The following is a 20,455-nucleotide window of genomic DNA, read 5'->3' as shown; positions in this document are numbered from 1 at the left end:
AGACAAGGATCACAGCAGGATGTGATTTGGAACTTGCTAATCCCTTGGTTTGTCTCTGCCCTTGGCCTGACTGGTGTCAAAGAAAAGATGGTGCCAAGATGTTCAGGAGACTTATCCCACACAGCACTGATCCTCTGCCTGCTTGCAAACAAATATTGTCATTTACTATTAATGAAGTGCTCCTAGTTAAAGCAGTGGATGGCTTTATCCAAAAGGACACAAAGAATAGAAGAAAATGTACCATATGTCTTAGATATTCTGACACAGGATGACAAGCTAGAAGTGAGCTAAAGAAGAAAGAACAACTTTGTGTCCTTTGTGAACACTTTAAAACGCATATGAGGGATCAATCTGTGTGAAGATGTGAACATGGCACAAACAACATGGCTTAGTTGCTCTAAGCTGATGAATGTGCAGTCTCTGTGCACACAGATTGTGGTACGTTCGTATCTGTGCTCTGGCCTTGTGCTGTGGGTCGTGTGAGGAAGGCCACTTGTGTAACTGCCTGAGTTGTACAGGAGGCTCTGCTCTCATTTTGCAGCTCTCCTTTTTGTCTCCCAGTTAACAAGACCAGTTGGTTCCTCTGAGCATTGGCCTTCCTTGTGTCATATATCATTCTGTGCAATACAAACCAGAAAGTCTTGCCCCAGTCAAGGATTCAAGAAGTGATCAGTTTGCTGTAAAGTATCTGCAGGACCTAGGGAACATTGCTTTGTTGTTGTAGTGTCATCGCTGTTAAAAAACAAAAACAAACAAAAAACCCAGACTAAAATTAAAAAAAACTTCCAAACACCAAATCTACCCCAGTCTCTCTCCTTTTCCAGACTTGGGGATGATGCTTTGTAAGTCAGGAAGTCCATTTCTGTAAAAAAGCAGCACTTTTGTGTCTCTAGTCTGTTCATTCACGTAGAGAACACAACTACAGGTAGCAACAGTATCTTTCCAGTCTGCCAGCTTGTTACCTGGATTGTGAGCCTCAAGTTGTATTCCCCAAGATCTCCTCTGAGATTTACAGCCATAAAACTTCTTGCAGAGCTTGTCCAAAAGCATCACTATTAACACTGAATCACAGGCAGCGAAAAACCATGCTGAGAAGCTCACTGTAGACACCCAAAGTCTAAGAATCCAGAGAAGGACTAAGGAAATGCAGAAATAAATAGGCTTAAGCAGAAGTGAGCTAAAAGCAGAACTTTAAAAGGAAAGTTTCCATGACCCCTTGAAGAGAAGCAGCATATTGCAATGTGCTTCAGCCCTGTAAACAGCGTATGTGGTTTCCTTCTGAACAGTTGGGTTTAGAAGTTAATATTACTTTTAACAAGTTTTTGACTTCATTTTTTAGAGTTGTTTCAGAAATAGTGGTTTTCTTAATTGGAGGAACAGACAGCTTGGAGGCAGTGTGGGGTTAAAATCCAGATCTCCATGCTTCAGCTGTTCTCTCTGTTCAGCACAGAACAGAGAACTGGGACAAGATAACTCAGAGCTTTAACTCAAAAATGCATGTCTCTTCAAGTTAGTTATCTCTAGCTATTTCCCCTCCCTCTGCTACTTCTGCCTGTCCAGCAAAGATATTCCATCAACTCCTGAGGCAGCCACTGAACTGCTGCTGCTTGGTTTACTAAAGAGTGGTCAATATCTTACCTTAATGTGATGGACTGTTAATTTTATGTTTGTTTTTTAAATCAAAAGTGTGAAACTTGCAAAATTAATAAGTGCAAACCATAACTGAGTGAGCAGCTGTGTAGGAAGGAGATCGTTCTCTGTACATGTACTTAACAAAATCTTGCCTGTTGTTTCTGATAATTGCTGACTTTCCTGAAAGCAGTTACAATCAGCTGTCAACAACAACAACAAAACAACAAAAAGCACACACACACACAGCAGACTGAAAAAAACCCAGTAGAGATGAAGATGTTAGAAGCAAAAGGTTTTAATAGTTAAATAGCTAAAAGCTACTTTTAAAAAGAAGTTGTGGTGATATCTGTGTCCTTCCCAAGCTGCCATTTACCCCAGTTCCCCTGAATTCTGTCATGTGGCAAGCTGTTTGTGGCAGAGGATTAAACATGACTTGCTTGTCAGTGGGTGTGATACATCTCTTCCCTCTCTCTCCACCCGGCAGCAGAAGCAATGGAGTTAACTAGACCAAATCAAAACCAGCTTCCAGAAAACAAATATGATTTTAAATTGTTTTCATAATCGTGCAATGGTTTAGATTACATTTCTTAATGAATCTTTTTAATGTAATGTGTAACACTGGAAAACATTTTAAACCTGATTTTATTGGTATCTTTGAAGGGCATTAGGACTGTTTAGTCTGATAGACAGTCTGTGGCCTCCAGTAGTGCCTGTAAAAGTTCCCGGACAAAGCCAAGACTCTGAAATGGTAAGTTTTGTTGTTATGGATATGAATCTTTTCTCTCACTAGTGAGTGAAAAACTAGTATTTTTGGTGGTAGTATAATGATGTTTACTTCGGGAATCAAGACTCTCTCCCTCTTTTTACCTACCAACTTTTGTTTTACTAATTCTGACAACCTCCCAGGCTAACCTGAAGCCCTCTGGATCAGGAGCATCTTTCCAAAATGATTCAATTAGTCCCTTATTAATCCTCTAGAACTAGAATAATAAGATGCCCAGGCAAATTCTTCCTCACTTCTCCTTGCAGGAGTAAAGAAATACTAGGAATCATGGAGCCGGTTGAGAAATCCATATACAAGAATGTTAACTCATTTTTTAAAAGCATTTTTCAGCCTTAGGTTTGAAAGCACTTTTCTGAAGATTAACTTCTGTGAAGACAGAATGACTGCTGGAATCAGGTCCCTTAGTAGTTGGGATGACTTTGACTGATACTTGTTTCATGTGAGGTCAGAAGGATGAACAAAGAAGTGATTACTAAAGATTAATGAAAGTTTCTGTGATTTTAGGGGGTGGGAAAGTATAGAAGTGGATTTGAAGTATGTTACTATATATTTGCAAAGCTGAAATCACATCTGTAATTTTACTTCAATTAGTTTTTGTCTTTGAAAAGGTGTTCTGCCACATCAAATCATTCTGGTAATACCAGACCATTTGAAAAGCTTCTGGGTAGCCAAGTGCTTGGGCTTTCTTGATGTTCTTGTATAGGCTGTTCTTTGGGAAGAAGTTAGTGGTATTAAAAATTGGTTTTGGACCAAAGGGATCAGTATGGGAAAAAAAAAAAAAAAAAGAAAAAGAGAAAGCTGGAAATAAACAAGTTTCAAAACCAGGGAATATTGGAGATGGATATTACTAGTTATTTATAAAGTCCGAAAATCTTTCCTTTGCAATGTCCAGGGGTTTATATTGAAGAACAAAAAGCTCAGACCTCATTTAAAAATAAAATCAAGACTGAAACTGAGTGAAAGAGCTATGCTCTCTTTGACTCTCCTTTTCATTGAAATATTTTGGAAGTCTCAGATGAATGGATGGGTTTGTGCATTAAAATAATGTGGGCAGCAGAACTGGAATATCTATGGCTGAGACAAAGCTCTTAAATGTCACTTAATGTTGTTATGACTTGTTATTTCTTCATTTTTCTGTTTTATTAGCAATCTAAAAATGGAGGAAGCTAGCCATAACCATGTAATTTACACTTATGTCATGGGCTTAAAATAGAAATCAATTTCACAAAGAATTACAACTTACATTCTCCACATGATGCTCCACATTTTTGGCTTGATGGAGTTCGATCAATTGAGATAGGTTTTTCTTGATACAACCAGTATAGGTTTATTCATAGTTTTATTGAAGCAGTTTTATACATTGGTAAATAAATAATATGCCAGTACAAAATAATGTTGTTGGGAAGTGATCTGTGGAACGGATTTCTTTTGAGCTGTATGTACATTCAGATACTTTCTTTAATGCTGTCAGAGGCAAACAGAGTTTGGGTATCAGCTTCCTTTGCTTTTGTTTTTCTTTAAGCAGATTCTTTTAAATGGGTGGGCAACTGTCTTTAATATATTCATATTTCTTCTATTAAATTAAATGTTTTATTAACAACAAACATTGCTAAAAGAGTATTTTGCCATATTTGCAATAAAAAATTATCTTCTAGCATTGTCTTGTCTTTTCTGAGAAGTCTTTCCAGCTTGGGACCTCTCTAAGTGGTGATTGATAAAGTTGTTACGTCATGGTACATTTTAAGGGGAAAAGAAAAGTCTGGCATACCACAAAGAGAGCAGTTCTTGCAGCTTTTGCATTCCTGTTCTTCATTATCTCCTTGTGCTGTCCTGGATTTAATTTGGCAGCTTTAAAAGTTCGGCAGCTGTTTACTATCACAAAAACCCACCCACATGCAAAAGTCCCCAAATCTGAGAAAAGCTATGGATGTTAGGAGAAAAAAAAAAGGCTAATTGACGCACTCCTACCACATAATAAAAATACGCAAAGCAATAAAAAGCACCTTGAAATAGTCACTGTGTTTGCCAAGTGTGCCAAGTTATGAGTTGTTTTTGTGATGAGGATCAATGTTAGATTATGGAAAGAATGATACACACAAGCTGACTTCACTTATAACTTGTGACTGTTGGTTTATTAACTCAACTTTTACATCAGAGTCCTTGTTATTAACCATATAATTTTGTTTCCCCATCCATCTTAAAATGTAAATTGTTTGGTTCATTTTGCCTATTGACTGTAAAACTTGACTGGCTAAATTAAAGTGCCTTTTTTTATGGTCACATTTCTTTTTCTTAATTTTTAATAGATGACAACTAATCTTCCTCCTCCCAGCTTCTGTTACATTCTTACTGTTCAGTCTGGTGAAATACATGTGGAAGTGGATGAGGAAGAACAGCTTTCTAATTTGTACCAGCCACCAGCTGTTCATGGTCTAAAGGAAATTCTTCGGGTAATCTGCTTTACAAATCAGATAACAAATACTTTTTACCACTGGATTTCTGGTAGAGCAGTTGTCTCATTCCCCATTTTTCTGCTGTTTACAGATCGATGGTTGTAACGAGCGGTGTAGCTTCTGGGCCCAAGTGCTCTATCGAAGGCTGCAGGTAATCTTTTTATTTAGCAATGAATTCAACATAAAATCAGCATAATGTTTATGTGATAAAGATTCATCTTGTTTAGGGTTAACCCCAACACCAGGATTATCTTCAAGAATTGCATGGTCAGAATTATCACCGTGTCTAAAATGCTTGTGAAAGGTAAAACGAACTGCATCACCAGTTTCAATGCCATTGAGTTTAGGAAGCTAATTATTCTTGAATAAATTGCTATCTAACCAGAGATAATGCTGCACTCTGGAGAGGGAGCTCACAGGAAGTTAGTTGAGGCTCAGTTTATAGCTGAGTGCTATCCTTTGGAATGTAGCAAGAAGCTCCCAGTCAGTTGGGTGTTGGGGGATAGGGTGGAACAGATGATGGTTATATAAAAATACAGTTTTGCTCTTTTCATGCAAGTGTGTGGGTGATTTTCATTGACTTCCATAGAAGCCCCTCTGGCAAATTTGGCTTTTATGGTCCAGCAAGTAGTAGAAGGGAGGCACTCTTAGGTAAATACATCTGCCATCCATACTGTGCCGGAAAGCTTACAATTAATGTTTTATTTGTTTCTGAATGATGCCACGATGTTCTTTCAAAATGTTGCTAGCTCCCTTAGTAGTTAAAGGAATTTTTTTGTTGCTGATTTATTTATTTTTTCCTGGCGACTGGATCCTCAATACAGCCAGCACTGAATTCTAGCGGAGAATAATTTGCAATTGTCCATCAGCTCCGCGAGAAACAAAGTGTGAATCAAAGCATATGAACCAAAGACAAAGAAATTCCAGAAGGGCCAGCAAAATAGCTGGAAATGCTTCCCACAAGTTTGAGACATAAATTTAATTTAGGTCTTGCCCTTTTGCTTCAAAAGCCAATGAATTATGATTTGATTTTTAGGCAGGGAGTACTTTTAACTACTGAGATGAGGGGTATCTCTTGTGTTTTCTCCATGCTAATTGAGAATGTAGCAGAGCATTTGCAAACATGGAATTAGAGCTTGCTGGATGGGATCTTTAGTGGGCCAGCAGAAAGATGGACACATACATGCATAAATTCCTATTTCTAAGAAACCTCTTCCAGTGAAAAATGAAATAAAATTGCAGACTAGGGGCTTTCTAGCCCAACAGTTTTGAATTCAGGAATGTCTACATCTGAAATTCTGATGTGGGTTGTCAGTGTTCTTGTGTAAAAGCACTTCATCACTGAATTAGAGAAGAGATGAAGCATGCAGGAACAGATGTGATTTTGAAGAGTGGAATACTGAGTAGAAGAAGAAAAGGTGTATTTTTTTTTCTTGCTCCCGGGAGGTTTATTAATTGTTGGGGGTTTTTTTAAAGACTATTCACTTGCTGAACTGTAAGCACTAAATTTTTATAAGTGAACAACATGAGTGTTCATAATTTTTTTAAAGTAATAATGGAAAAGCAATATAAGATAGTCTTCTTATGGTTAGCTGTCTGGATAACTGCTCTGGGAATGTAAAGGTATTTACCTGCTGCTAGTGTGTCCCTTGCCTAGTCCTTCCAGAAGATCATGAAGAGCAGCTTGTTTCCTGCAGCTGCCTTTGCCAAGGGGATGTACCCTTCACATGCAAAATCACCAAGCTGTAATAAGTGAGGAAGGGACAGTGACTTGGTTTGTTTTTCAGATTAATTGTTAAATAACCTGCTATGTGAGCTAATTCAGATGCACATTAAAAAAATAGTATTTACTCTCTGTAGCTACAGTATTAAGTATTTAAATTAATGTGACTTAATTTGTATGAAGGAGGAATGGAAATATGCTTTTTTCATTAGTCAGAATCTGAACTGTGGTTCAGAAGGAATATGAGGAAATATATTCCATCTGTGGTTAAGGAGCTGTCCTTCCTTATAACTCAATCCTGCTGCTATTTGTCTGTTGTGTCCTCCCTGTACAGAACAAATTGTCACACATAGCAGGATGATGATCTTATACTAACTTGTGATTTTTGCTGTTATTATTATTATTTACTTTTTGGGTGATCATCGCGAAAGACAGCTTTTAGTGTGTTAGTAATTCTCAAGGGACAGATGTAAAAATTCTTTCTTTGAAGTTGTACTAGTGTTATCTATGCAGAGGAGGTGCCCAAATGTATGTAGTTACTAGGCAAAACAACAACATCAGTGCAATAGGCAGCGTGTGCTGTATTAAGGCATAACTACCATATCTGAGCTGTGAATTTTTTCCAGTCACTATTTACCTCATTTGCTCTAAGAGTGGGAGCATGAACAAAAAGCCAGGTTTAGTGTGACTGATGGCTTCATAGTTAGAATTCAACCAAAGACAAAACACTGGGGGTTTTGTGCATTAGCTTCTACTAGAGACATGCAGCTCTGAGAATAAAATGCTACATGTCTTTCCAGGCATTACAGTATTAAATTTTCAGTTAAATGTTTTAAGCATTATTTTTTGCTCAGCAGAGTAATTTAACAAAAACATTTTAAATTAATAAAGTTATTTAATCTGAGGTATTTTAAAATATTAGAATCTGAAAATTTGCAAGTTCCTTGCACTGATAAACATAAAATATGCTTTGATATGATATTTTTCTACCTGTCTGGGGCTGAAAACTTACACTGTCACTGCAGATTCATATATCTCTTACTTAGGAGTTATCTACTTTCTTAATTTTATGCATAATTGGAATATTTGTTCAACTGAAAGAAAAAGCTCCACTTTGCAACTTGGTTATACCTGAGAATCTGAGAACAGTACCTAGAAAATGTGCCCACAGAGGAATAATATTAGTAGTAGATATGGTCTTTCCTCATTTTTTAAGACAAAAATTATGTAAGTCTTAATAAAACCATCCAGTTATCTTTTTATGTATTTCATATATATATAGTATAAATATATAATTCATATTTTTTTAGAAAATATATTTTCAGATCCCATGTAAAGTCCAAGAAAATTATGATAAAGCCTGATGGTTGACTGAGGTAAAGCCAAGAGTCCAGAGAGTCAACCTCAGAAAATTAATTTAAGGTAGAGATTTTAAGGTTTGTATCTGAAGTAAAGAATACCAAGAAATTCTGGTAAACCTTTGACTCATTATCCTGTACAAGCCCTAACTGTAATAATTTCTGTCAGTTTTATGAGTTACTTAAATATGAGTATGTTTAGTCTTTCCTTCTACTAAAATAATTAACAATTGCATTCCAAATTCGTATCTTTTTTTTCCTAATCACAGACAAAACACAGTGTTCCTATAGATCAAAGAGAAATGTTTTTGTTTGTGACTGACTCCACACTGCAAAATGTGGTTCATGGGATTCCAAAAGTTGTTGCTGTGTCAGTCACTGCGTCGTGTGTTCTCAGTGAGGAAATCATGGAAGCTCTCAGTGCTGGCTCCCGACTTGTCTTCTTCAAGGATGCTCTGTGGGGAAATGGTAAGCTTTGCACATGGTTTGGAAGCAGTTGGAGTCCCACAGAAGCAGCACCCTTCTCTCTGACACCCTTCTCTCTGACACCACAGTGTGTGACCTCCAGAGAGGTCACATCCATTATCAGATGAAGATGGGACTTCGAAAGTTTGGGATGAGAAATTTGAAAGGGATTGTAATTTCAGCTTTCTTCTAAGGTTTCTTTTTATGTATCTTTGGCTTGGTCTTGAAAGTGAAGGAGAAATTCAGTGATGTTGTTGTAGGTCCACCAGTATTACTGTCAGTCTTCTCTGATGACCAATGTCAGTCAAATTTGTGACCACTAGAAAGGTCAAAAATATTAAGAATGTCCTTAGATAGAGAAATTTGATAAGCTCTCCTAACCATTTTAGCTGCGAACCTTCACTCCCATACAGATCATGCAATTTTGGTTGTTCACTTTACTTTCACTTTTAGTCACTCTTTTCTGAGGTTCAAGTCTGGTTCTGTATGGTGGCCTCAGGGCTAGTTCACATCTCACACCTTCAGTCCGCTCCAGAATGTAAGTGAACTGGAAGTACAAAGCTGTTCAAAAGGCTGTGTGTCCTGAAGCTGAAATCTCTGCTCTGGAGAATAAAGCATTGCATGCACCTACTCATTGTAATCTTTGAAGCAAAGTAGGACCACCTGAAGGGGTGCCCAAGCTTATTATTACCAAGAGAGTGAGATGTGATGCAGTCTGGGTGGCATCAGACTCTCTTCTGGCATGCTCAAATATTTAAATTTCTTTTTCTTCAAATTCAGATTTCTTTTGCTCCTCGGGAGTTGCAAAGTGTAACAAGAGCATGGTGCATGTATCGCTGAAAGCAAAATATTTTGTCATTGAGAAAACCTGATGGAGTCTATTCATCTGTTTGGTAGCTGGCAGAGATTGTTGTCTTTATTGGCCGTGACAATTAACGTGGTCACCTTTTTCCTTGTTACTGTACTGAGTTGAAATGTCTTTTTTGGCAGGTAGGATTATTTGTGTTGAACGTACTGTTCTCTTATTACAAAAGCCTCTTTTGTGCTCGGCTGCCGGTGCTGACCTCAGTGAGCTGACTGGCCCTGTCAGACTCGATGAGCTGGATTCTACAACACAGGCCAACTCCGTTTGTGCTCTGAGAGGTTTGTGTGGCCTTGCCTGAAATGAATGCGGTTAATTATTTGTGCTCACTTTAATCTTTTGTGTCTTTATATTGATTTCTTGCACAAACAGCATGGAGGGATAAAAAAAGCATGGCATTGCTGTGGGTCATTACGATATTTAAGATTTTATGCTTCTTTGTGGGCTCTGTTTGCCTTTTGCTGGCCAAGCTCTGCTCCCACTCACTCATACCCCAGAATAAATGTTTAATGCACAATCTGTTTCATTATATTCCTTCCTTCACTGTCTTCTTTCAGGAGCCTTCTGTTCACACCAGCCTTGTTGATGTTGGCAACAATGAGTTATACCAATATTTTTTAGGCAGATGGGTAAGATATGTTACCCAGATCTTGAATGGTAGGGGTTAGTGACTGATTTCCCTGGAGCTGCAGTAGGACAATTTATTATTTTACCATAGTAATTTAGCATAATGTGGCCAGTATTTGCTCACCACCCACTTTGGATTATAGCTTTGTCTAATATTGTGGTCCTACCACTAGCCATGCAGAAACATTTCTTACTACAGAAATCCCAAATCATGCAGAAACATTCTCTACTGCATATTTTCTAATGCTTTGTCCAGACAGCTTCTTAAACCTCCCAGTTGTACAGTGCCTATAAGAAAAAGTCCTTAAAAGCCCAACAACTCTTCAAGGCTATTTCTTTCCTTAATTTAACTTGTATTATTCCAGTAGCCCTTGTAGAAAATTCTTGATACACTTTTGCATTTACACCTTAAGTATTCACTGGAGCAGTTGAAATTAACAACAAATAATGGTTTTCAAATTAATTCTTCAGCTATAATAGGATAGAATGAAAAGACAGTTTGAAACCAAGCAAAGCTTGCTAAACATACCTGCTGCTATGGTAGAGCCACAACTTAGCAATGCCTCTGTGATTAATTACTGAGCACCTTGCAGTGACAAATGTTGAACAGTGCATAATGAAAACCAAGCACAACTAGAGGCACTTCACTCAAAGCCTTGGTTGTTATGTACATCTTGCATTGATACAGCTACCTGAAAGATGTTTCTGTCACTGAAATGCATTTTGACTTTTTGTTTAATCACTCCAGTAGTTATGTTAAGAATTGTCACTTCTCTGCTGTTATCTTTGTGATCATGAGAAGTGCTCGTCTTCTTATTTCTTGTTCACAGTGTTCATAGTAGGATAAAGGAAACATCTCTCTGTCCTTTCTTTTTCCAGCAGAGCAAAGAAAGTACACCTTTGTGATCTGTTGTGTAAACAAGTACTTACTTTACACACATGGGAGATGTCATGCTTTGCCTGTTCTGTATTACAGGTAGAAGAATGACAAAAGGAGAAATTAATCCTACAACTTTGTCTTGTTTGATCTGGAATTTGTGCAGGGTAGTTATTATCAGTATGTTCCCACACCTGAATACCAACATAGAATATAAAACCTTTTTATACTTATGCCACTGAAACATAAATGAAAACTCTCACTTTTGTGTATACTGAAATAATTTAATAGCATTCAAGAGATATATTCACTGTTTTGGGTTTCAGTTAGTTAGTGCCTACATCTTTCTGCTGAACTAATGAAACTGATAGCATTGACCCTACATTGTTGGTGGGAGAATGTACTTTTGGTGGAGTAACACATGGAGGGAGATGTATCATCTCTAAGATTCAGTCACTGTCTCCTATCTCCTAAGTCAGGGAGTTTTTAGTTGGGCTTTCAATGAGAAGCAGTTACTACGTCATTCATTCTTTTTCTTTGTGCATCCTCTCATTTCTTGTACTTTTGGTCACCTGTATGTGTTGCACATTGGCATCCTCCCACCTAGCACAGAGGCTGCAAAGGCTTTCTCTACCCCTTCTTGAAGGAGTGTGCCTTCCTGCTCCTTTGGAAGGAACATCTGAAGTTCTGTCAGTCCAAGCTCCCGCTTAAAGCTTGGCCCTGAGCAACTTGGTACAGCTCTGGACTGCATGTTCTTTAGAGGTTCTTTCCCCCTCAAAATAGAAAATGTTCTAGTCCAAGCAGATGCAATGAGTTTGTCAGAAATCCTTGTTTCAGGGAGGTCCAGTCATACCAGCTCGGGGATAATGGAGTGCGTTGTTCTTCAACAGATGAGTGAAAACCTCTGGTTGCTTTCTAATGAAAAGCTTATTCTTCATTTCAAGATGAAACTGTGGTTTTCACCTGTGATCCTAGGGTTAATAGGTTTATTTCCTTATCACTATGCATTGCAAGGTAATTTCCAACCTCTTTTTGCTGTATGGTAGCAGTCAAGATGACTTAAATGTTGGCAGTTCATACAGCACAGAACTGTTTTTCCTCTTAATCATGCGTTGAGCAAATTCTACTTAGTCTATACCACATATGATATGTGGGAATATTACTTGATTAATGCTATTTGCCAGTATATGACTCACCAAAGATGATTGAATTTTGATGTTGGATATTTTCATATTTAAGCCTTTACTCAGGCGTGTGGGGTTTTTTTGGTTTTCTGCTTCATAGTGGGACTAAAATGAGGTCATTCAGTTAACCTAGGTTTCCTTTTCTGATTGAATTTTTGCCTTTCCTGTCCCATTAATCAGAATAACTAACTGGGGGAAAAACCCAAAACAACACCTCTATGTTTTAATTGTTTCAACCAAAGTGTTGCTTGGCATTCCACATGGCAGACCTGCTTTTCCAGGTATTGTCCTATTGTCAATCTCTTCTTAATGGTGCCAGTCACAACCCTTAAAAATAGACTAGAGGTAAAAATTGAATTTCGGCTCTGAGCATTTTCATTTAAAAGAAGGATCTTGGAAAAATATCCAAAAGGTTTGTGTTTGTCAAGCAAAATCTAGAGTCTTGAAAAAGATGTGCAGCAGTTCAGCATCTGAAACTTGAAAAATCACTTTGCATATAGGGTACACAAAACTGTCACTAGATTACCACACCTGTAGCTGCTTTGAGTTGGTCTGACCTCAGTGTTGTCTTGTGGTTTCCTCAAGGGAACTCTACATTATCATCAAAATAATCTTCTCCACTAGACATAATCACATCAGTATGATCCTGATTGATTTTCTTCAAATGTACTTGCACTGGCATCTTGAAGTTGGAATATGGCACACAAGTTGGAGAAGGTGAAAAGGCTTAGAGAAAAAAGGGGGTTTGTTTTGGTTTTAAAATGATTTTTTAATGAAGAAGGAAACATACTCAGCAAACTAATTGGTAGCTTTTCAATTAACAAGAATCATAAAATCATAGAATAGTTTAGGTTGAAAGGGATCTTTAAGATCATCAAGTCAAACCATTAACCCAGCACTGCCAAGTCCACCACTAAACCATGTCCCCAAGTGCCACATCTGCATGTCTTTTCAATACTTCCAGGGTTGGGGACTCCACCACTTTCCTGGCAGCTGTTCAAATGCTTGACCACCCTTTCAGTGGAGAAAGTCTCCCTAATATCCAGTCTAAACCTCTCTTGGCATAACTTCAGGCCATTTCCTCTCATGCTGTCACTTGTTACTTGGGAGAAGAGGTCGACCCCTGCCTGGTTCCAAACTCTTTCAGGCAGTTGTAGACAACAAGAAGGTTCCCCTTGAGCCTCCTTTTCTCCAGGCTAAAGAGCCCCAGCTCCCCTTCATCAGCTCCGTTTCCCTTCTCTGGGCCCCCTCCAGCACCACCTCAATGTCTTTCGCGGAGTGAGGGGCCCAGAACTGGGCTTGAGGTGCAGCCTCACCAGTGCTGAGTACAGAGCGATGATCCCTTCCTCAGTCCTGCTGGCCACACCATTGCTGACAGAGGCCAGGATGCCACTGGCCTTTCTGGCCACCTGGGCACAGCTGGCTCATGTCCAGTTGGCTGTCACCAACTAGCACCCCCAGCTCCTTTTCCATTGCATCACTTTCCAGTTGCTCTTCCCCCAGCCTGTGGTGCTGCCTGGGATTGTTGAGACCAAAGTGCAGGACCCGGCCCCTGGCCTTGTGGAACCTCACACCACTGGCCTCAGCCCATTGATCCAGCCTGTCCAGATCCCTCTGCAGAGCCTTCCTGCCCTGCAGCACATCAGCACTCCCACCCAAATTGCTGTCATCTGCCAACTCATGGAGGGTGGACTTGATCCAGATTATTGGTTAAAATATTAAACAGGACTGTCCCCAGTACTGAGCCTTAGGGAACACCACTGGTGACTGGCCACCAAGTGGATTTAACTCCATTCACATCATTCAAAGAGAAACATACCCATGTAAACCCCAGTTTATCTTGAACACTGAAAAATCAAAATTATTCCTCTAAGAGTCCAAGTGGTTAAATAGAATATTTTATTCTGTCAGAGAAATGCCTGATGTTTTGTTGCACACTTAGAAATTGGGTCATAAATGTTGTATTTGAGAAGCAGCTTTACAGATCTTCAGACTCGCTGTCTTGAATTCCCAAAGAAAATTACAGTTTTGTTGTTTAGGTGTAGCTCCCTCCTTGTCCCAGGAGAACCAGAAAAGCAAGGGATTAACACCATGTCTTACAGTCCAGACACTGTAATGCTCCTGTAAAGGCTTTCTTCTATTGAATGTGGCATAGAAGTGTGAGATTCCTGCTCAACAGAGGCTGGATTTTTAAGTCTGTAGTTCTGTTGTACTAGTGAGGTTTTATTCTAGTGCAATTTCATTCTTACAGGTGAATATTTTTCTCTATAAATATTGCTCATAATTTCAGCATATTGTTACCATAAAATATAATACACTCTTTATTGGCTTCTCATAAAATGCTGAATATATTTTTTCTTGCCAAAACTAGCGAGGCCCTTTTTATTAGTCCAAAGTGTCTTTGGCATTCCCTTCTTACGCACATACTTAAGACTGTGAGCCAGATCTTATCTCTGTTAAATCTGTATAAATTAAGAATAACTCCATTGTTAGTGGAATTTAATCTACATTGTTGTTTTCAGAAGGGCTTGGGCCTTCTTATTGGTGTGTATTTTCTAAATATCAATATCAAGTTATTTGATCTGATGATTTTTGTAGCTGTTTATTGCCAAGAAAACATCAGAGGACCAGCAAAAAAGCAAACAAGAAAAATCCAATCAGAAAAGCTGTAAAATCCAAACCAAAAGAACAGAGTCTGTTTGGGAAGTTAATTGTCAATTATCTACTTTCTAGAGTTAGAATGTAACACTCTGCTGTACTTTCATCCCTTGTTGGAGGGACAAAGGAGAAAGGGAGTGAGATTGTTGGAAGAGCTGATTCTTGCTCTGACAAGTCTTAAGCTGTGGGTCAGAAAGGCTCAAACTTGCTGTGAAGCCAAGACTGACTGTGTTTGCTGGCCTAACGTTAGCATTTTGTAAGAATTCCATGTTCTGCAGGTACTGTTGTTGGAGTTAATGAGAGCACTGCTTTCTCCTGGCCTACATGCAACAGATGTGGCAATGGAAAGTTGGAACTGTGTCCCCGGGACAGGTGAGAGTCAGCATGCTCCAGAGCACTCCAGGTGTTTTGTAGATGTAGCCATAACAGCAGCAGGTGATGCAATGATTCCTGCAGGCACAGGCTGCACTTTGCTCCTTCCTAGAGCTAAGACGTAGTATTTTTATTGCTGATGAACTGATAAAACCTGCAAGGTTACATTAATGTATTAAGAAAGATACAAGTAGATATGAAATGGTTTGATTTTGCAGTTATTACTATTTTTTAAACCAATCTTGCTTATAAAGCTTTCATAGCCCACTGTATTATAATATTACGTCTAATAAATATGCCCAAAATCCACAGGTCTGATTTTAAGTTCTTTCAGAAGTAGGTACGTGTGTTTGTGTGTCTTGCCTTGTTAAACTGTGCATCCCCAGTTCACCTCATTTTTGTACTGGACTATGATCTCTGCTACAATTTGTATGAAAGAGTTGCATTTCAGACTTATTAAATTAGTCACCTTTCTAAAAGGATGTTGAGTAATTCTGGCAGTATGTCTGACCTAAATGTGAAGACTGATCCTAGAGGACCTGTTGCCACCTGAAATGCTGAACCTGTGTCACACTGACATAATTTTGGAAAGCCTCCCCTGCAGCTGCCTAGCCAGCTTGTGCTTGCAGAGTGTGAGATACCTGGTGGAATAAAAGCCCAAGGGATGTGAGCAGTCAGTGTGGAAGGCAGGCAGGAAGGGAAAGCTGGAAAGCAAGGAGGGAGGGAGGAAGGCAGGGAGGAAGGGAGGGAGGAAAGAAGGGAGGGAGGAAAGAAGGGAGGGAGGGAGGGAGGGAGGGAGGGAGGGAGGGAGGGAGGAAGGAAGGAAGGAAGGAAGGAAGGAAGGAAGGAAGGAAGGAAGGAAGGAAGGAAGGAAGGAAGGAAGGAAGGAAGGAAGGAAGGAAGGAAGGAAGGAAGGAAGGAAGGAAGGAAGGAAGGAAGGAAGGAAGGAAGGAAGGAAGGAAGGAAGGAAGGAAGGAAGGAAGGAAGGAAGGAAGGAAGGAAGGAAGGAAGGAAGGAAGGAAGGAAGGAAGGAAGGAAGGAAGGAAGGAAGGAAGGAAGGAAGGAAGGAAGGAAGGAAGGAAGGAAGGAAGGAAGGAAGGAAGGAAGGAAGGAAGGAAGGAAGGAAGGAAGGAAGGAAGGAAGGAAGGAAGGAAGGAAGGAAGGAAGGAAGGAAGGAGTTCTTTCTACTGAAAAAGCTTACAAGAAGCATAAGGAGAAGTTGGGATCTTACTGAAATAGAAAATATATTCCTAAAAATTAGAAGATTTTCCCTTTATGCTTTGTTGAACAAAAAAGGCTGCAAATCAAAACCAGGTGTCCTGTATTATATTGTCATGCAAAAATAAGGATGTGTCTATGTTCACATAGTAGTGTAGTCCAATTAAAAAAGTATCTCACCTGTGAAGGACACTTTTGCTTCATTTGGAGAACAAATGAAGTATCAATATTTGTTTAAGAAGTGCTTCCAACAAGCACTTATAGCTGAGCTTAATTTTGTGCATGACTTAAGTGTGCACTGAAAAGATTGAACATTTGCTGAATGAGGGCCTAAGTCAATAATTCACTTCAGCCAAATCTATACTACAAATTTTCTTTTGCCATAACTTTTAGGAGGTTATGAGATTAATATTTGCTTAAGTGGGGTGACTATAAATAGCAACTTCTCTCCATGCTGCCAGAAATTATAAAATAAAGATCTTTTTGCCAGAAGAGTTTAGGTCCTCCAAGAGAGTTACTGCCAACAGAAGAGTTCTATTAGCTATTATCAACTGAATCTCTACCAGGGCTTTGCTACTAAAAGTCTACCAGCAAAGTATTTTAGGGAATACACTAATTGGGTTGTGTTTTTTTTTTTTTTTTGATTTATGACTGATAGCTTGTTCATTTCTCTGTATTCTTCCATCATTATTTTGTGTGTTTCAGAGAATTGCTATATTGCAACCAGTGTTCTGAAGTCGTCACAACACCAGTTTTGAAAATGCAGCTGGAAGTCTTCTTGAGTTGTCCATCCCGATCTCAAAGTGCAGTAAAAGTAAAGGTATGGCATGAAATAAGTGTGGGTGTATTGAGGTGTGTAGTGCAGTGAGACTGGGTGTGTAGACACATAGGTATTCTAAGCCACACTTCTGTGAACAGTTCTGTCAGAAGACAAATTAAAATATGTAAGACTATCCCATAATTTAATCTAATACTAAACTTGTGTTTCATTGGGCCAAGAACCCAGTTCCCAGATCTTGTTCAAATAATGCAGTCTTTGAGTTCACCCTGAGGTTTGCAAACTGTTCTATGGCCCAGATGAAGGGATTTGTTAGGTTAGGCCTTTGGAAACTTCAGTCTACACAGTCTAAAAGGAATGTGTAATTTTAGACTTCCATTCTGAACTTCTTTTGTGTCACCTCTTCTCTGCTTTCTTGGCCAGAGAAACAAAACTGTTTGATATTAAAATGATAAATTTTTGTTCTATGTGACTGCAAACAAATGTCTTTGTAGGCTTAAGATTTTTGTCATGAACAAAAAACCTGTGAATTTTCTCATTCCAGCTGTTGCAAAGGACAATCTCTTCTCTCCTGATGTCCTCTGCCAGTGAGGATGGGGTAGGTATAATGAATGCTGACCAAAGAAAGTTAAACTATAGAAATTAATGTGAAGGCAGAGTACCAATGTGTTGGCAGGTCAACATGGCTTTTGGTGGCAGAGTCTTGAAAACCTCTAGTGATGGAGACTCTGACTTCCCAGGCAGTTCACTTCAGAACTGGTGAGAGATTTCACTGCAAGTGAAATGATTTTTTTTCACATGTCCAGGCTGTGATTTGAGTGGGCTGTGCCCTTTGGCAATCCCACTTCCCAGCTGCTGATGCCCTGCCATGTCATCAGACTCACACCCACCTTTTCAGAAGGGGGATGCTGCAGATGGGCTGTGTAGCTTCAGCTCAGCTGTGGATCTGCAGAGCCACCTGCAAACAGCACTCAGAGCTGCCTCAAGCACTGCTGGACTTGGTTCCATTCTCTGGCTGAGGATCCAAAGGCAGCAAAGATACCCTCCAAGCATCCCACCTTTTGGGTCTGGTCTTCTAAATCCTATAAACCACAACCACTTTGTAACAGCACAACACTGAAGGGACTGGCAGGTGGAAAGTATTTGCAAAATGCATGCACGATTACTTCATAACTGTATGAATGAAACACGCATGAGCCATGGGGATCCATGGGCTAAAGTACAGTTTATGTAATTGTGAAGTAGTTATTCCTTTAATCTGAGATATCAGAAGAACCCTGACACTTGGCACAGTGACCCAGATTTATCATGGGTGAGGGAGGCACCTGGGTAGGTGCCTGGCTGGCATTGGCTGCTGGATGGTCGGCAGCCTTCAGAGAGTCATTAAGTCCAATTAGGATTCCAAGATTTTCCCTCTCCCTTGCACGTGAACGGGGGCAAAGGTTGGTTTGTTGTCCTGTTTAATCATCCCAGTTAAATATCTTCAGTTAGGTGATATGTACTGGGGTCAGTTTGCTTTCCCTGTCTTACAAGTTTTCCAGCATTTTCCTACTACATGCTCCATGCTTTTAGTGGGATTTGTGGGTCATATTTATAGTGGAAAGTTACTTTGAAATAACAAATTCTTTTTGTTATGCTGGAAGAGGATGTATATTTCATTTAAGCAAAGAGATACAAGAAATTTCCAAAATGTGTTTGCTCCTTTAACAGCAGTTAAGTCTTGCTGAATTTTACAGGATGTGTCTGGTTTGGTTACAGACTGGCAAAACATAGATATTTTTCGAGTTATTAGAATTCAAACGACCTCTTCTTCATGTTTCAGTGTGTGTAATGCCAGTATTTAAAAGTCTGGCAACTCATTTTTTTTCTCCCCTGGCTGAAACACAGGGAATAAAGATTAGCCACAAGAAATACCACTTGAGGTGGCATTTTTTTGCCAGTGCTGCTAAAGTTTCTAAGGGTGTAGCTTTGTAATCAATTCTTTTGGCAGGGAGGTTGGTTTTAGCTGTCACTGGCCCTGGCCACTTGTTTCTCACCTTGTGGCAGCCCTTCTGTTCCACCAGCTGAGTTGTTTGTGCAGCTGCACGGTGAACTGGACTGCAGAACCGGTCTGGGGTAAAAATAATCTCAGAAAAAAAAAGAAAAAGATTGTTTATACCTTGAACCAGGCAACACCATGGGTATCACATACCTGCACAGAAGCACAGCGCAGATGAAGGCAGGGGCACAGTCAGAGGCTGGCTGTGGGCAAGGCCTGGTAAGGAAAGAAATGGATGTGAACCTGCCACCTGAGATACCCTCTCAAGTGAAATATCAACCCTGAGTGCTACCAGTTCTCATGTGAACGTGCTGTCCCCACTCAGTGCAGCCATGCCAGCCTTGCATCCCTCCTCCACGCAGAACACAGCCTCTGCAAATCCGTCAGGCACAGCTCGTGGGTGAATGTCGGTCGGATCATGAACAGGAGGGACTGTGTTGGTGCTGGTGGTGGTAATGCTTGAACAATCAAAAGTTAAAAGGGGGCAGGGGGAGTAAGAGGGGTTACAGAACGCTTTTTGCTTGAGTGGATCAGTTAGCACAGGTAATCAGTGTATGGTATGTACGTGTGCATTGCCAGCATGCATGAAGTCCTGCAAGTGTCAGAAAGGAAGATGAAGGGAGCATGTGTAGGTGTTAGGCTTCAGCAAAACTGAGCTCAAAGTCACAGTACCTTTTTTCTTTTTAAAACAGTTCATTTTTAAAGCCTGGTAGGGCAGCAACTGAGAGAGGAATCTGATCTAATTACTGCAAATCTAATATATTAATTCTTTCCATTAGTTTCAATGCATTTTTCGAGTCCTTTAAAAAAACTGTCTGTTGGAGGAGGATCCTGCATGCTGCATCTTCCCAGCTGAATGCTGCCTAGAACAGAACGTCCAGCACTGTTTGTTTTACTCACCACGCTTTTATTCCTGCAGACTTACGAGGTGCAGAGTGTGCTGGGAAAGGAGGTGGGGTTATTGAACTGCTACGTCCACTCTGTAACCAGTCACCCCAACTGTGTTGCGCTGGAGGAAATTGTTCTTCTGGAAGCTGCAGCAAGACAGAGTTGAACTCTAGTCAGCTATTATAGTATCTGTGGACTTTGTAATGTGATTATCTGTTAACTAGTGCCACAGATAATGTATAATGCAAGCGTGATAAGCATTAAGATAGTTTATTAAAACTGTGATTTATAAAGCACATTGTGCTAACTCTGAAAAAAATCCATATATTGTTCAACTTTCTGAACTCTTCTTTTTCTGATCAGCTTGGAATCTAAGAATACAGTTCCTGTTGTGTTTGCTGTTATGTAATGTAAAACATATTTTTCTGGAAGTTTTGAATGGTTGTGATTTTTTTTAAATAATACTGTATTTATTATGTGTCAATGGAAAATATTTTACAGATATTTTTGAAATAAATACCTTGCTGTGGGCAGCGAA

At 39.5% G+C, this 20,455-nt stretch overlaps 1 protein-coding gene across 3 annotated transcripts in view; it reads left to right on the top strand.

Annotated features, from left to right (window-relative positions):
* SPIDR (scaffold protein involved in DNA repair) overlaps window positions 1-20,455 on the top strand; it is a 194,790-nt gene extending 174,335 nt beyond the window's left edge. For all 3 annotated transcript variants that reach the window (XM_063394537.1, XM_063394529.1, XM_063394520.1), the window contains 9 exons: window positions 2,293-2,380; window positions 4,723-4,866; window positions 4,961-5,020; window positions 8,220-8,418; window positions 9,406-9,558; window positions 14,902-14,995; window positions 16,919-17,033; window positions 17,536-17,589; window positions 19,949-20,455. In XM_063394537.1, coding sequence (XP_063250607.1) covers window positions 2,293-2,380; window positions 4,723-4,866; window positions 4,961-5,020; window positions 8,220-8,418; window positions 9,406-9,558; window positions 14,902-14,995; window positions 16,919-17,033; window positions 17,536-17,589; window positions 19,949-20,083 — 1,042 coding nt within the window. In that variant the 3' untranslated portion in view covers window positions 20,084-20,455. The remainder of the gene's footprint in view (window positions 1-2,292; window positions 2,381-4,722; window positions 4,867-4,960; window positions 5,021-8,219; window positions 8,419-9,405; window positions 9,559-14,901; window positions 14,996-16,918; window positions 17,034-17,535; window positions 17,590-19,948) is intronic.

Source organism: Prinia subflava, chromosome 1 (genome assembly GCF_021018805.1).
Source record: "Prinia subflava isolate CZ2003 ecotype Zambia chromosome 1, Cam_Psub_1.2, whole genome shotgun sequence".
Taxonomy (NCBI): domain Eukaryota; kingdom Metazoa; phylum Chordata; class Aves; order Passeriformes; family Cisticolidae; genus Prinia; species Prinia subflava.
Note: the sequence above shows the minus strand (reverse complement) of the source record. Positions and strands in the feature narration are given on the sequence as shown.